Consider the following 16,196-nt stretch of genomic DNA (forward strand, 5'->3'; position numbering starts at 1 on the left):
GACCCTGCATCCATGGGGGGCTGGGGAACTGGACTTCCTTTCTAAGGGCCAGTGCCCTGCCCCCTGGGGAGCCCCAGCCGCTCGCCTCCAAAGCCCGCTAGGGAGCTCCCACCATCCCAGCTGGGAGCCATCTATAAACCAGCTGGTGCAGGAGCTTCTGTGGGACCTCCTAGAAGCCAGGCGCTCCCAGACCAGGGGCTGGGCAGGGGCATCCCACAGCGCCCTGGCTGTTCCTACATTCCAGTCGTTCTTGTAGAGGGACCGTTCCCCTCCTGCTCCGTTTGGCTGTATCGTTCTTCTGAACAAACCTGACACCCGAGGCAGTCCCGTGTGTCGCGGGCGCGACGCGTCACGCTGAGAAGCTAGAAGCAGAATTTCCTGGCCACTAGGCACCAAGCCCTCACTAACTGTCACCTTACACAGCAGAGAACGGCTGAGAGCAGAACCAGCTGATTGTTGCTGAGGTGGCTGGCGCAGCAGCCCAGCTCCCAGACCTAATGAGCAGCAGAGATCTGTGCGCCGCCGGGGGGGTTTCTGGGCCCACGACAGAGCTCGCTGTAGCCAGACACTGCTGAGTGGGTGCAAGCCACCCCCAGCTCTCCTCGTCGCCGCCTGCAACGCCAGCCCTGCAGGCCCCTGGCTTTGGGAGGGGGACACGGCAAATTCACGCTGCAGTTTTTGGACATATTTCAGAGTAACAGCCGTGTTAGTCTGTATCTGCAAAAAGAAAAGGAGGACTTGTGGCACCTTAGAGACTAACCAATTTATTTGAGCATGAGCTTTCGTGAGCTACAGCTCACTTCATCGGATGCAACTGTAGCTCACGTAAGCTCACGCTCAAATAAATTGGTTAGTCTCTAAGGTGCCACAAGTCCTCCTTTTCTTTTTGGACATAGTTTGTCTAATGCACGTAACAGTCGTACTGCCGTGAAGGGAGCTTTGTGAAATCACACTGTCCCTAGGCTCCGTTCCCAGCAGGCAGGTGCTCAGCAACCTGGGCTCCACAGTGACCTGTTCACCGCATCCCCCGCTGCCCCGACAAGCCCTGGAGTTGGAGGCCTCAGTCACGGCCACGAGCACCCAAAGCCCTGGAAGGGAGAAGCCGGGTCCACAGTCCTGTCTGTGCTCACCAGATGGAGCCATTCACTGGTCTCTAACCACCAGGATTTCTCCACCTAGTCCAGGGCTTGAGGCAGGCTCAGGCAAACGGTGCGGCAGGGTGTCGAGCTGGGAATTGGCTTCCTGCCTCTCCCCGCAGGATACGCTCTGGCCCCTGGCAGGAGAACACCCTGGCAGGAGTTCAGCACCCATCTCCCGTGGGCTGTGTGTGGAATCAGGGAGCTGAAGGGAACTCCGCCACCCCCGGCTTGTCTCTCCAGCCCTGGTCCTCCTACAGCTCCCGTCACTGGCAGCTAGTAACACCGAGGCCAAGGGCCAGCTCCATGGAGTCCCCAGAGGGGACAGAGCCGGGAGCCCGCTGTTCCGCTCCTAGCAGGCCTGTGTCACCCGCTGCCCCGAGGCGGAGAGATGGTCACAGCCGTAGCAGATTCCAGCCCAGTCACTGGCACATTTGCTCTGGGCGTCACGCTGAGAAACTGGCCGTAAAGAGAACTAGGACCCGCCACAGCCCCGGCGATGCTGGAGGAGGAGGAGTGGCCTTCGCAGCACTGAAGGGGGCAGGCTGGGGACCGTGCAGCCCTTCCCCGCGCACTTGCAAAGGCAGCAGGCCACCGGGCGTGGCTGTGTGTCACCCAGGCCGGGGCAGCAATTGAGCCTCCCCCGCAGGGCACCGCTCTTCTGTGCCCAGCACAAAGGCCTGGCCAGCCAGCACAAAAGTCCATCATGTGCTTTGGAGGCTTGCCTGGCCCCTCAGCGGCAGGGCCAGGGCTAAGCTCTCTGCCTGTCTCTCTCATGATCCCGCAGCTCCAGGCTCCTTACCGCACCCCTCGCCACCTGCCTGGGCGTGGGCACCAGGTGTGCTCAGGAGGGCGTTAACCCTGCGAGTGCCGGGGGCGCTGTGCTGTGTCGCACCCCTGTGGCCCTGCTGAGCTGGGGACAAGTGAGAGCCCTGGGAGCTGGTGCCTCTGCTAGCTGCCTTCAGCCTTCCGCTAATTAACCATTTCCTCTTGAAGCCCTCTGCCTGGCTTGGCTGGCTGCCCGGCCACTTCCTCCTGCTCCCAACGGCTCTGAGCACCCATGCGGCTGGGCTGGTTCCACCTCTCTCTGCACACCCGGGTCAACAAACTGTTTGCACAATGACGGGATTCAGAGGAGCAGCCGCGTTAGTCTGTATTCGCAGAAAGAACAGGAGGACTCGTGGCACCTTAGAGACGAACCGATTTATCTGAGCATGAGCTTTCGTGAGCTGCAGCTCACTTCATCGGATGCATACTGTGGAAACTGCAGCAGACTTTATATACACACAGAGACCATGAAACAATACCTCCTCCCGCCCCACTGTCCTGTACGTTCGTGAGCCACAGCTCGCTTCATCGGAGGCACAATGTGGCTTTTGCGCAGTCTGCAAAAACACGCACTGAATAAACCCGCCGGGGGGGGAGATCCAGAGGGCGGGGGCGGGGGAGAGCCGGGGTTCCTGCTGGGGGGCCACTGTCTGCAGCATTCTTCTTCCCCAGCCATTGCCTGTAGTGGGACCGAGTTCCTGGGGGACTCTGCTTTGGGCTCATGCCTGGGATGTTCTGCAGGCTCCCTGGAGCTAGGCCATGGCTCCCGGGGAGAGGGGCACAGGGTGTAAACTCGCTGTAATGAACTGGCTAGCGTGTCTGTGTCCCCTCTGCCTCTGCTGTGTGCCATTGGCCCTGTACTAACAGTGATTCTCCTTTGGCTCAGGTGGGCGGGGCTTATGGCTCTGGGGAAGCAGGGCCTGAGGTCTGCCCTGCCCCCCTCGCTGGGGTCTTCCAGAAGCAACGCTGATGCGCCCAGCCGACCGCGCGTTTGTTCCAATATTGCAGAGCAGTCGGCCCCGACGGGCACAAGGGCGCTGCCCTGCTGGAGCCGGCTCCCCGGCCCCGCACAGTGCAGGGCTCTCTCCTGGCTGGCCGGCTGCAGCGTGGCCCCAGCCCTGGGAACGTACCTAGTGCGGGGGGAAGCAAATCCCGTGTTGCTTTCCCAGCCCCAGGCAGGCTCTGCTGTCGCTTGTGCATGGTGAACTCCACGTCGTGTCCATTTACGGCCTGCCTGCTGTCCCCACAGGCTGTGAAACCTGCAGGAGAAGGGAGAGGAGAGCGTTAGCTCGCCCCATGGCACACTGGGCCTCCACCTACCTGTGGGGTGCAGAGAACATGCCGGGGAGCAGGCCCGGCACGCCCGTCCACTGCAGGGGCCCCCCACTCAGCTGGGTCTGCTCTGGCTCCTGGGGACCTCTCAGTCACACAGGGCATGGTCAGAGGACCTTACTACGAGCATCGTTTACTTTTCCTTGGAGGCCACTTTCATTAGCCAGTTGCCACCTATTTCACTGCTCTGGGCATCTGCCTGGTTGTCCCATGGTGTCAGTCGCACCCTGCCCCGAGTAGGGGAGGGCTTCTGGCTCCCCCTGGTTTGTGGACTAGCCCCAATCTATCTGCTAATCCTTTCCGACTGGCTGATGGGCGAGCCGTGTTTCTCGGGCCCGGTCTGTCTGCCCCCTGCCCTCGCCCAGCCTGGCAGGGTTTGGGGGCCGGAGGCAGAGGTGGACATCGCTTTCTCCAGATGTTTTGTGATCTCCGCAACTCTCTGCATTTCGCTACTGCTTTTATTTGATCTAAACCAGCAGTTAAACTGCATCTGCTCAGTATGTGTCCAACAGAGAACGTTCCTGTCAGACCAGGGGCAGATCTTCCATCTCTTGGTGGCTTCAGAGTCAGGCTGGTGCCTTCCTGCAAGATGCTTTAGTCAAACACAAGTTCTTGGGCTCATTATAGGAGTCTCTGGGTGAATTTTCTGCCCTGTGCTATACAGGAGGTCAGACTGAGAACTGGTCCCTTCCCACCTTAAAATCTATTAATGTCGGTAATATGGGTAACTGGTTTGGTGAATGGGGGAATACGATGGACTTCAGCAAGGTTTTGAGACAGTCCCACACGGCATTCTGATAAGTAAGCTGGGAAAATACAGGCTCAACAGAACCACCATTAAGTGAATACGTAATTAACTGCAAAAAAAGCATCCCCATTAATGGACTGATGTCAGAGCAGAGGGAGGGCTCAAGTGGGGCTCCACAGGGAGCTGTTCTGGGTCCGGTGTCGTTTAACGTCTTTATCAGTGCCCCAGGTGGAGGACTAGAGAGCAGACTGATCAGATTTGCACATGACACAAAGCTGGGGGGGTTGCCAACACTTTGGAGAACAGAGATAAAATTCAGAGGGATCTCGATAAATTGGAGACCTGGGCCCAGCTTTGGTCCCCGCTGTGTAGAAAGGATGGAGAGAAACGAGAAAGGATCCCGAGGCGAGCGACAGGGATGATCACAGGGATGGAATGCAAGTCGGACGAGCAAAGGCTGAAGGAACTGGGTATGTTCAGTTTGGAAAAGAGGAGATTGCGGGGGGGCATGATAGGGGTCTTCAAATACTTGAAAAGCTGCCACAGGTAAGATGGCGAAAAGTTTTTCTCTCTTGCCACGGGGGGCAGGACAAGAGGCGATGGGTTCAAACGACAGAAAGAGCAGGTTTCGATTAAATCTCAGGGGAAACGTCCTCCCCGTAAGAGCAGTCAGACAATGGCACAGACGCCTCCGGAGGTTGTGGAAGCTCCTTCCCTGGAGGTTTTCGAGAGGAGGCTGGAGCTGTCTGTCTGGGATGGGTGAGACCCAACAAGTCCTGCATCTCATCGGGGGTTAGACGAGATGACCCATGCGGTCCCCTCTAACCCTGTGGGTCTATGTGTTACGCAGCCATCTTGCTGTCTGCAAAATGTGCCAAAGTATTTGATGATGGTGCTTCCGAGCCCGAGCCCGTCGTAACTTCACCAGCAATAGACTAGGCCATTTGCTGCTGGCTCTCTGCACAGGGGCAATTTCACTCAAAAATCCCTGTGCACTGACTCTTTGAAATGCCTCCACAGCAGAATTCACACCCATGGGGACCCGGGCTGCACTTCCAACACCCAAAAGTTGTCAGGCACTTGTCAGACTCCACCTGTCAGTGCTTGACCTGCATTGTGCTTCTGAGAGCTTCGCAGCGGCAGCTCCTTCCACAGCTGAGTGCTGGGGGCTCCTGGGGGTCAGATTTGTGGGTTTTCATTTATTGCTCGAGTACTCAGCACAGCCGGGCCTGGAGAGTCGAGTGTCTGGGAGCCAAGGCATGGGCGCCTCCTGGGCTGCGCAAGACACCACCGTGTTCCCTGTCTTCATACGCAGCCTGGTCCCTCCCCAACCAAACCCCTCCTCCCCTCATTTCCACCCCCACTCCCCCGCTCCTGATTCTCCCCACGTCCCAGCTCGCGTTCAGGGGTGTGTCTAACCTGCTCTTTAATATCCCAAGTGACGGAGATTCCACAACCTCCCTAAGCAGTGTATTCCCATGCTTCACCACCTGCAGAGTTAGGACGTTTTTCCTAATGTCCGACCGAAACCACCCCGGCTGCGATTGAAGCCCATTGCTGCTTGTCCTGTCCTCAGAGGTTAAGGAGAACAATTCTTCCCCCTCCTCCTTCTAATATGCTTTTATGTACTTGAAAACTGTTCTCATGTGCCCCCCTCAGTCTTCTCTTCTCCAGACTAAACAAACCCAATTTTTTCAATCTTCCCTCATTTTTGTTGCTCTTCTTTGGACTTTCTCCACTTTGTCCACATCGTTCCTGAAACGTGGCTCCCAGAACTGGACGCAATACTCCAGTTGAGGCCCAATCAGTGCTGAGCAGAGCAGAAGAATTACTGCTCGTGTCTTGCTTACAACACTCCTGCTACTACAGCCCAGAGTGATGTTCACTTTTTTTGCAACAGAGTTACACTGTTGACTCATATCTAGCTTGTGGTCGACTCTGACCCCCAGATCCCTTTCCGCAGTGCTCCTTCCTCGGCCGTCATTGCCCATTGTGTGTGTGTCACCGATTGTTCCTTCCCACGTGGAGGACTTGGCATTTGTCCTTTTTGAATTTCATCCTATTTACTGCAGACCATTTCTCCAGTTTGTCCAGATCATTTTGAATTTCAATCCTATCCTCCAAAGCACTTGCAACCCCTCCCAGCTTGGTATCGTCCGCAAACTTTATCAGTGTACTCTCTGTGCCAGTATCTAAATCATTGATGAAGAGATTGAACAGAACTGATCCCTGCGGGACCCCACTCGTTATGCCCGTCCAGCCTGACTGTGAACCACTGATAACTACTCTCTGGGAAGGTTGTGTTGACTGACTTAACTGCTTATCACCTCAATTGTTATGTTTTCATCCTTTGGTGACATCTGCAGTCCAGCAACCTTCCCTGGGTTTAAATTCATCCTTCTTCATGTCAGGACGAATTTAAACATTTCTGGGAAAACATCTCATTGCGGCTAGCCCCCATCAGCTCCAGCAGCATTCGCAGCCCTGGGACCCCCCCTGCAGACAGCCCACTGCTGCTTTCCAAGCACCGCGTCCATTAGACCTGCTCCGAGCGTTCATGGCAACGGTGCTGTTGGCATGAATGACCTGAGAGGTTCAAATCGCTCATTTTCCACACTTCAGTTTTTCCCAACGAGAAGCAGTGAAGACACTTTCCGTGGGGTCCCAGTGACTTCATCAAAATGCAAACTCATGCATCTGCCATTACAACACGGCATAAGTGTCTGCAGAGAGACGACAGAGCCTGTCGCTGGGAGTTCATAAATCAGGGTGCTGAGAGAGGCTGGGGTTGATTTGTGGGGTGCTGGGTGGGTTTGATTGGCTGGGGCTCAGGACAGGTGAGTTATACAGGTCACAGGGGAGGGAAAGGATAGCTCAGTGGTTTGAGCATTGGCCTGCTAAATTTAGGGTTGTGAGTTCAATCCTTGAGGGGGCCATTTAGGGATCTGGGGCAAAAATTGGGGATTGGTCCTGCTTTTTTGAGCAGGGGGTTGGACTAGATGACCTCCTGAGGTCCCTTCCAATGCTGATGTTCTATGAAATGAGGTCTAATAAACCTTCCTAGCAGCTGCCCAAGCCCTGCTCACTGAGTCCGAGAAGGACCTGTATTGCATGGAAACGCAGGTCTGCGGGATGTTTCTGAGTGCTTTAGAAGACGGTATGTTTTTATGAAGAGTGGGAAGGAATTAGCAGAGTGGGTGAGAAGTGCACCCCAGGCACCGAACGCGGCTCAGGGAGTGATTTCGGGGGGCTGCCCTGTCTGCAAAGGGACCTGCCAACGGAACGGACATGGAATGGGGCCCCTTTTTATTACCGCCTTCTCTCTGACCTTCAGAGGCCTGGAAGATTCTTCTTTGCTTCTAAAGTGTTTTCTCTGCTTGTTTCCTTTAGCAATTCAGGTCTTGTCTCACCTGGTTTTCCTGGAAGGCTCTATGGGCGACTGCAGAACTGGTAGGTTTCTGGCGTCGTGGCTGCCGAAGCAGTGATCCTGGTTAGGTGGGCGAGGGGTAAGTGAAACCCTTCACCGTGCTCTGCGTTCTCTTTGACTTTCTTAACCTCCATTTAACTCAAATCCCCAGCAAAGCTCCCTTTGTTGAAGGTGGAGTACTGCACGCCTTCAGTGAGCAGAAGCGGATTAGGATTTATTGGTGCCCTGGACACAAAGAACATTTTGGACCCCCCCAGCACCCTGAGGCCCCCAAATTGTCCGGGGCCCCTGGGCACAGCTGTAGATAAATCTCTGCATTAAGCATCTTCACATAACTTTCATATGACTTGGTGTTATGTCTCTTCATATAACCTTGTATTAAGTCTATCTGCATGTAACCTCTATTTTTATACAACTTTTGTATCGAGTCCTTTGATACAGGAACTTCGCATCAGATCCTTATATAGAAACTTTGTATTGAACCTTGATATAATGTTAAGGCCCCTAAGATAGTATAATTAAGGTAGAAGAAAATTGTCTTTTTGCTAGGAATAGAGTAAGATCCCCCCCCCCCCCCCCACACACACACACACTTTGTAATCCATTGCCCTGTTGAATGAACGAGGTGTGAATGAGCAAGGCGTGGAAGGCCCACACCTCCAGACAGCTGCAATAGTTGGAGAGGGGATGGGAGCCAGACCCAAGAACAATAAAACTTGCCAAGTGGGCTCACTAAAGAAGAGCCGACATATTGACAGGCTTGGGGGTTAGAAGCCAGCACCTTCTTTTGGGAACACCCAGAGGGAAGCGGCACAAAGGACCAACAGACGCAGACCCAGATTTTGAATCTGGGACAATTTGCATGAGAGGGAAGCGGCTATAAATGCGAGGGGTCTTGCAGAGGACCCGGGTTTCATCTTGTCAAGATTGGAGCATCGATCCGGATCAGCAGAAGCCCGGCTCCACCCCCCCCCCATCTAACTCACCTGGCCAGTGAAGTTAAGGGGAGCAACTCGTTGGTAACAACAAGAAGACGGCGTGTGCGTGTGTGTGAGTGCCTGAGTGTAATATGTATCTTATGCATATGATACAGTGTTGATTGATACATGGATTACCAACAAATGTGGCCTTTGCCTTATTCCCCCTGAAAAGACCCTGTGCAGTACAACACAGGCCCCGTGGGCCCGTGCGTTAATTCGCCACTGTCAGCAAGGGGTGAGAGGGTCCAGCCTTCCCCGAGAGACTCCATGGGACTGGGAGACCAGGATCCCCATTCCAGATATTTCTAAGACATATGACACCAGAAACAGGCTGCCCGAAGGCGGGGGTAGCTCTCCCAGGGAGCCAGGCCCCGGGGGCCGCGGTATCCTGGGGCAGGCCAGGCAGCGCTCTGCAGGGAGCACGCTGCAGCCATGCATGCTGGGGCCTGTCGTCTCTCCCGGCTGCACTGCTCACCAAGGCTGCAGTGGGCTTGAGCCCAGTGTGGAAGGGGCTCCCCCAGACCTGCTTCCCAGACAGTGGCTTGGATTGGGACCCCTCCCGCAGCCATGTTCAGAGACATGGTTTTGCTACATTGAAGCACATTCCCTCTTTGCTGGGGGGGAAAGGGGGGAACACCATGGGATTGCGGGGCGGGGTAATCTTAGGGTGGGCCTTGCATGGTACAGTGTGTTAGGACACCCCCGCTCTGAAAACAAACCACGCCCCCTGTGCAAATCTGGAGGTGGGGGCGTGGTCAGACTCGTCATCCCGCCCGTGGGCGTGGCCCAGCCCCCACCCCCGTATATAAGGCCGGTGCGCCAGGACTGCAGTAGGCGAAGCTTCTCACCGAGACCTCGTCGCGCAGACTCACGTGAGATCCCGGCCACTACTGCGTCATGGTGAGTGCGGGGCCCGGGGGGCTCGGGGGCCCCGCTCGGGAACGGAGCAGCCCGGGGCGCTGCACTGACCCGGGGGCCCCGCCGCGCGCGCGCGCGGAACCCAGGAGTCCGGGGCCGGGCCCCGCCGCGCGCCTCCCGCCCCGGATCCTGTGCGGGACTCCGCGCCCCGCAGCGTGCGCGGTGCCCGGGCCGCGCGTGGCTGGTGCGCTCCGCGGCGGGCCCCTCTCCCGAGGGTGCCGGGCCCCTCCCGCCGAGGGGGCGGCCGGGCCGGGCTCTCCATGGCGCGGGGCCGCCCGAAGCGACGTGTCCGGGCCTTGCTGGGTCCCTTGAAGGGCCCGCGGCGCTGGGTTGGGGGGCAGAGCCCTGGCACCGCCAGCGCCCTCCTGCCCTCGGCGCAGGATGGGCGGGGAGAGGGCGACCTTGCCCTGGCCATAGGCAGGCGCCAGCGCAGTGGGGGCTGCCCCGCGAGCGGGGATCCCCAGCCAGGCCCCCCCGGGCTGGGCTTGCTCCAGACGGGCAGGGGCAGCTGGACAGGGGCGGGGGGGTTGGCGCCCGGCCCGACTCGGGAAGGACACGAGGGTGCGGGGGGCTCCGCCTGCTCAGTGGGGGGCAGCGGCTGCCTCCGGCCGGGGGGTTATTAATAGGCGGGGGGCTCGCCTGGAAATAGCTCTGCCGGGCTCCTGGCCCAACGAGGAGCCGTAGCCCTGTCTCGGGGGCGGGGGGGATATTCGCTGTTCCAGGGAGCGTGGGTGAGCCGGGGGCAGCCCCGCTCGCTGCCCGTGTCTGGCGGAAGGGCCCTCAAGGCCGCCCGCTCGGGCGCTGCCGGTCCAGTGGCGGAGCCGGTTCCCCCACCTCGTGGCGAGGCCGCGGCCTGGGCGCGCAGGTGGATCCGGGCCCCTGGCGAGGAGGCAGCGCCCGTCCCCCCCCCTCCCCGGCAGCGTTTCCTGGCTCTCGCCCCTCGGGCTGGGCCCCGCGCCCCTGGAGACGGCTGGGCCCCTGCCCGGGAGCCCTTCGGAGGGGCCGGTAGCGCGACGCCGCCAGATCCCCGTCCCCCCTCGGCGGAGGAGCCCAGGCCCACGGGGGCCAGCCCAGCGCCGTGCGCCCGGAGCGGGGTCTCCCCGGGGAAGGGGTTTCCTGCCGTCGCTCCCCCAGTGCGGATGGCGGGAGGGAACGTCTGGCGGGCGGGGCTGGTGGCTTCGCAGCCCTCCCTGGTTGGCCTGTGCGCGTTCAAATGTCGGCTGCCTGGTGACTCCCCCGGGCGGGGCCGGGGCGGGACACACAGGCGGGGGCCGGAGATGGTGCGTCGGCGGCCCGGGTTCAGCGCTGGCGGGGCCTGGAGAATGTCCCCCGCCCTGCTGATGCCCCCCAGTCCTGACCCACAGCCCCCTGCGTCCAGCACCGTGGCAGGGACCGGAACGGCTGCCGCGTCGCACAGCCCCAGCTTGGGCTGCCAGCCCTGGGGGGGACGTGGCGGGCGCCGCAGAGCTCTCCGCGGGCTGCCATCGGGGACGGGGATGCAGGCCAGCCCTGAGGTGGCAGCTGCAAGGAGCTGGGTGCTTCCTCCTTGTGGCTTCCCCATGAACGGCTTGAGTTTGGGGCTGATGCTGCGGAGGGGCCTCCTGGGCTTGGCCCTCTGGCTGCTGCAGGGATCCTGGCTCCCGTCCCAGACCCCCTGGGGCCCCCAGAGCGGGTGGCTGTGACCCTGCGGCTCCTGCGAGCTGGACCCTGCCTGTGCCCCCTGCCCTGGGAGCCCCATGGCTGGTCCAGCTGGCTCCCTTGCTTGTGGGGGTGGGAGGGCTGAGTGACCAGAGGCCTCTGTCTGGCCTTGCAGGCCTGGGGGGCAGAGCTGCTGGGGGGAGGGGAGTGTTTAGGAAAGGGGGGTTCTGCGTCCCGGCCACCAGCACCCACCGGATGCAGCCAGCTCTGTGCAAACAGCCCCTGTGCTGTTGTGGGCACAGATGAGCCTGCTGCCTTGTGGAAAAGCTCCCTATGTCGTCCCCTCCCCGCAGCCCTCCCACGGGCCCTGTAGCGGCTCCAGGGGGGCGCTGCTCTATGCCGCTAGGTGGAAGGGCCTTATTCCCCATTAGAGCACGGGCAGGTACTGGGCAGCCTCCCTGCCCTCCCCCCACTCTGATGCCCCGCAGCCCTGCCCGCTGCTGGGTTCCCTTGGGATTGGGAATGGCGCTGCCGTGCCCAGGCTGGCTGGGAGCAGCGAGGGTGGGCCTGTAGCTCATGCATTAGGTATGTGCTTGTCAGCTCAGCACCTGCCTGACGCTGCAGTCCCGGCTCCTCCCCTCTCGCTGCAGCGAGATGGTGGATGGGAGCCAGAGCTGGTCCTAGGGACAGCCAAGCCTCCGACCTGACCCTGGGGGGCTCCAGGCAGCAGTAAGCTGGCAGGGGCTGCTGCAGTCCTGGGACAGTGAGGGGCTGTGGGCTGGGTCCCAGGGGGATGGGCACCACTGAAGAGTCTGATCCGAGCCCTCCCACCAAGGCACTGTGTGGCCTTGGGTGAGGAGTCGTGTGTGCCCCCCCCACCCCACCCCCGGCTGCAATTCCTCCCCTGCTCCTGCCCTGGCGTTGCCACCTTCAGAGCCAAGGACAGGTATCGAGCAAGTGCCCAGCATGGTCCCTGTAGCAGGGACCTCCCACAACGCTGCGGCCAGCGGTTCTATCAGCAGGGTGTGGCAGACACAATCCTTAGGAGTGTGACTGCTGCTGGATCTAGGGCAGGGCCTGCTTGGGGGGGGGGGGGGGGGGGAACACTGCTGGGCTGCTCCCCCACACCTGCAGTCTGGGCAGTGCTGCAGTGGGGGGGGGGACACACACGCAGCGTGGCAGCCAGTTGCAGCCTGCAGTGTTTCCCTGTGCTGCACGACTCACCTGGCCTCCATGGTGCTGGGCACCAGGGTCGGGGGCTGCCGGGAGCAAGCAGCCCCTTCTCCCCCGTGGAATGGACTCTCTGCTTGAGAATCCCAGGCTCCTTCTGGGCTGGGCCAGGGCTCGGTGCTGCCCCAGGCTGGGAAGCTGGTAGCAGGACTGTTCTCCAAGGTCCCTTCGCCCGCTGTGCTGACCCGCAGGCACTAATGTCCCGGGCTGTCTGGCAGCTCTCGCTGAACAGAGACCGGCACTGTGATCCCCCAGGAGTTTGGGGGAGCCGCGGGCCCCACCTCGCCACCAGCGCTGGCATGGAGCTCTGGGTCCACTGGCCTGGAGAGGCACCTCAATGGCCCTTCTCTCTCTGCAGCGTGAATGTATCTCAGTCCATGTCGGCCAGGCCGGCGTCCAGATGGGCAACACCTGCTGGGAGCTGTACTGCCTGGAGCATGGCATCCAGCCGGACGGGCAGATGCCCAGCGAGAAGACCATCGGGGGAGGGGACGACTCCTTTACCACCTTCTTCTGTGAGACGGGCGCTGGGAAGCACGTCCCCAGGGCTATCTTCGTGGACCTGGAACCCACCGTGATCGGTGAGTGACGGTGCCTGGGTGGGGTGGGGGGGGGCGCTCACTGGTGAAGGATTTAGGCCCCCCAGCTACAGCCATGTCTGCCTCCTGGACTGCCAAGCGCAGCAGCTGGCTTGTGCGGCCTCAGTCACTCCTGCCCATGGGGCAGCCCTGCCCTAGCTCTGTGCCAGGCCCTTCCGCCTGGCCTGGGACTGGCCTTCCCCACTGCAGGGGGGGCTTTGAGGATGAGAAGCATCATGTACGCTGATGCTCGTTATCCGTGACACAGGCTTGGTGCCCAGAGAAACCTACCCAACCGGCAGGTCTGCTCCCGCCACGGCACTGCTCAGAGCTAGACTGAACGCCCTCGGGGCAGCTGGTGCCACTTCCTGGTGTGGGCGAAATGCTGTGTCCCACACCCTCCGCCACACCCTGGCGGCTTCTCCAGGGACGTCAGCCTGTGCCCCAGGCCCTCCTGTTGGGTGGAGGATGGCCGTCCTCCACCCCCTGCGCCAGCAGGCCAGCTCAGTGCACCGGCCTCTGCTGATGTCCATGGGGTGCACACGGGAACGTTCAGAGGGGGTGAGCAGCAACGCCAGGCTGCTTGGGCCAGCCCAGTGAGGCCAGGCTGGGGCGGGAGCCTGGGCTGTGAGGTAAGGGGGGTGGGGTGCAGGCAGATTCTGTTAAGGGGGGTGGGGGGGACCACCACTGGCCTAGAGTCCTGTCCCACACCCCTCCTTTCGTCTCTTCCAGATGAGATTCGGACCGGCATCTACCGCCAGCTCTTCCACCCAGAGCAGCTCATCACCGGCAAGGAAGATGCTGCCAATAACTATGCCCGTGGGCACTACACAATCGGCAAGGAGATCATCGACCAAGTGCTGGACAGGATCCGGAAGCTGGTATGCAGCCTGTCAGAGGGAATATTGGGGGGGGGGTCTGCGCTCTGCCCAGCCAAGGAGCTGGTAAGAGGGCTCCAGCTTCTCGCTGTAAGTCCCCACAAAACATGGCTAAACATGCTCTTGTCTGGGGAGGCCTTGGGAGCTGGCTGTACTTGACAAGGGGTCTGGGACCTGGAGGGCTCCCTTTCTGACACTGGGGCTTGTTCTTCCCCTGGGTTGGCTGGGCTGGCCTGGGAACTGGTGGAGGTCTCGGCCAGCTGGTTCTCTATCTATCCTTCTTGGCCATGTCTGGGCTGCAGCCTGGACTTAGTCTAATGAGCTCTGATGTTTGTTTTTCCCGCAGGCTGACCAGTGCACGGGGCTCCAGGGCTTCCTGGTTTTCCACAGCTTCGGGGGCGGCACCGGGTCCGGATTCACTTCCCTGCTGATGGAGCGTCTCTCCGTTGACTATGGCAAGAAGTCCAAGCTGGAGTTCGCCATCTACCCAGCGCCTCAGGTCTCCACCGCGGTGGTGGAGCCCTACAACTCCATCCTGACGACCCACACCACCCTGGAGCACTCGGACTGCGCCTTCATGGTCGACAACGAGGCCATCTACGACATCTGCCGCAGGAACCTGGACATCGAGCGCCCCACCTACACTAACCTCAACCGCCTTATTAGCCAGATCGTGTCCTCCATCACCGCCTCCCTCCGATTCGATGGTGCCCTCAATGTGGATCTGACAGAGTTCCAGACCAACCTGGTGCCCTACCCCCGCATCCACTTCCCGCTGGCCACCTACGCCCCCGTCATCTCTGCAGAGAAGGCCTACCATGAGCAGCTCTCTGTGGCTGAGATCACAAACTCTTGCTTTGAGCCAGCCAACCAGATGGTGAAGTGTGACCCCCGCCACGGGAAATACATGGCCTGCTGCCTCTTGTACCGCGGGGACGTGGTGCCCAAAGATGTCAACGCTGCCATTGCCGCCATCAAAACCAAGCGCAGCATCCAGTTCGTAGACTGGTGCCCAACTGGCTTCAAGGTTGGCATCAACTACCAGCCCCCGACGGTGGTTCCCGGCGGCGACCTGGCCAAGGTGCAGCGGGCCGTGTGCATGCTGAGCAACACCACGGCCATTGCCGAGGCCTGGGCTCGGCTGGACCACAAGTTTGACCTGATGTATGCCAAGCGGGCCTTCGTGCACTGGTATGTGGGAGAGGGCATGGAGGAGGGGGAGTTCTCAGAGGCCCGGGAGGACATGGCTGCCCTGGAGAAGGATTACGAGGAGGTGGGCCTTGACTCCTATGAGGATGAAGAGGAGGGAGAGGAGTACTGAGGCACTGGCTGAAGGACTTTCATGTTATAGTGTTAATTGCAAAATCCTTTAAACAATAAACCATCTCCTTGGTCTTGAACCCAAAGCTGAGGCTGTGGCTGTTTCTTGCCAGGGGCAGGGCTGTAGTGAGTGTCCCAGCTCTGCTGCACTGTCAGTCCTAGGCCCACTGAGCTGGTGCTGAGCAGGTCCAGTTACAGCCCTGGGGCCAGGCTGTGTTGGGGCTGGGAATGGGGTCCCAAGACATCCTGGGCAGCACAGTAGCATAGGCCATCAGCAGGGCAGGTTGCCCCCAAATCAGGTTACCTGGCTCCTAGCTGGGGCTGTGGGCAAGTGGTGGCTTCTAAGCCCTAGGCCTGACCAGGTGCCCAGTGTGGCTTGGGCTCTCGGATCTATCCTGCTCTCTCACTGGAGGAGGGGTGGACAACTCCACCAGCAAACTCCAGGTCCTGGGGGTTGCCCCCCATATGCCCAGCTGTAAGTGGCCTGCTGAGGGCAAGGGCTCTCCCAGGCTGCCCCCCACCCCTGCACAAAGCAGCCAGCATGGCATAGCCAGTTCCGTTGCTTTAGTGATGGGAAGCATCCTCCACGTGACACGACTCCCTGAGCAGGGCTGAGCCTTGGAGCCTGCCTGGGGCCATGGCCAGGGCTGAGCCCAGGGCTGGACTAGCTACATGGGAAAAGGGGGCATGCTGTCTGTGCCTCTGCAGGGAGGGGTAGAGCCTGCCCCTCCCCCAGGCCTTGCTTGGGAAGGCCCCTGGCAGTGCCAACTCCCCTGGCTATTGGCTGGGAAGGTGAGCTGGCATCTGGCTGGGCTACACTGGCCGTGCCCTGTTCCCCTCTCCTGGGGGTGGGAGGGAACCTGCCTGGGCCAGGCTCTGCCCCTGCTCCCAAGGCCCTGGGTAGTGCCAGCCATGGGGTACTGGCTCTCCCTGCAGCCCATGGGGGAAGGGGGCAGCCTGCACTGGGAACAGCAGGGCTCTCAGGACAGGGCTGGGGTTAATCATTGATTTATGCTCTGGCCCCTGCTCCCTAGTAACAGTCCCAGTGCCACCCTCTGCTAGTTGAGCCCCAGCAGCAACACTCTCCCTCCTCCTTTCTCCCCCCTCCCCCCCAACCAAAGGAGGCTGCTTGCCCCCTGGTGCCGGGGGGGGGGGGGGTTATTTTTCATCCCTGCCCCATTGG

The 16,196-nt window shown here is 60.2% G+C and overlaps 1 protein-coding gene across 1 annotated transcript; it reads left to right on the forward strand.

The window, feature by feature from the left end:
- Nucleotides 1–9,242: 9,242 nt before the first annotated feature.
- On the forward strand, nucleotides 9,243–15,099 carry LOC125644587 (tubulin alpha-4A chain). Its single transcript, XM_048868748.2, has 4 exons — nucleotides 9,243–9,351; nucleotides 12,596–12,818; nucleotides 13,548–13,696; nucleotides 14,040–15,099. The coding sequence occupies exons 1-4, from the start codon at nucleotides 9,349–9,351 to the stop codon at nucleotides 15,012–15,014; spliced, it is 1,350 nt and encodes a 449-aa protein (XP_048724705.1). The 5' UTR covers nucleotides 9,243–9,348; the 3' UTR covers nucleotides 15,015–15,099.
- Nucleotides 15,100–16,196: the final 1,097 nt, after the last annotated feature.

This window comes from Caretta caretta, chromosome 11 (genome assembly GCF_965140235.1).
Source record: "Caretta caretta isolate rCarCar2 chromosome 11, rCarCar1.hap1, whole genome shotgun sequence".
In the NCBI taxonomy this organism is placed as follows: Eukaryota; Metazoa; Chordata; order Testudines; family Cheloniidae; genus Caretta; species Caretta caretta.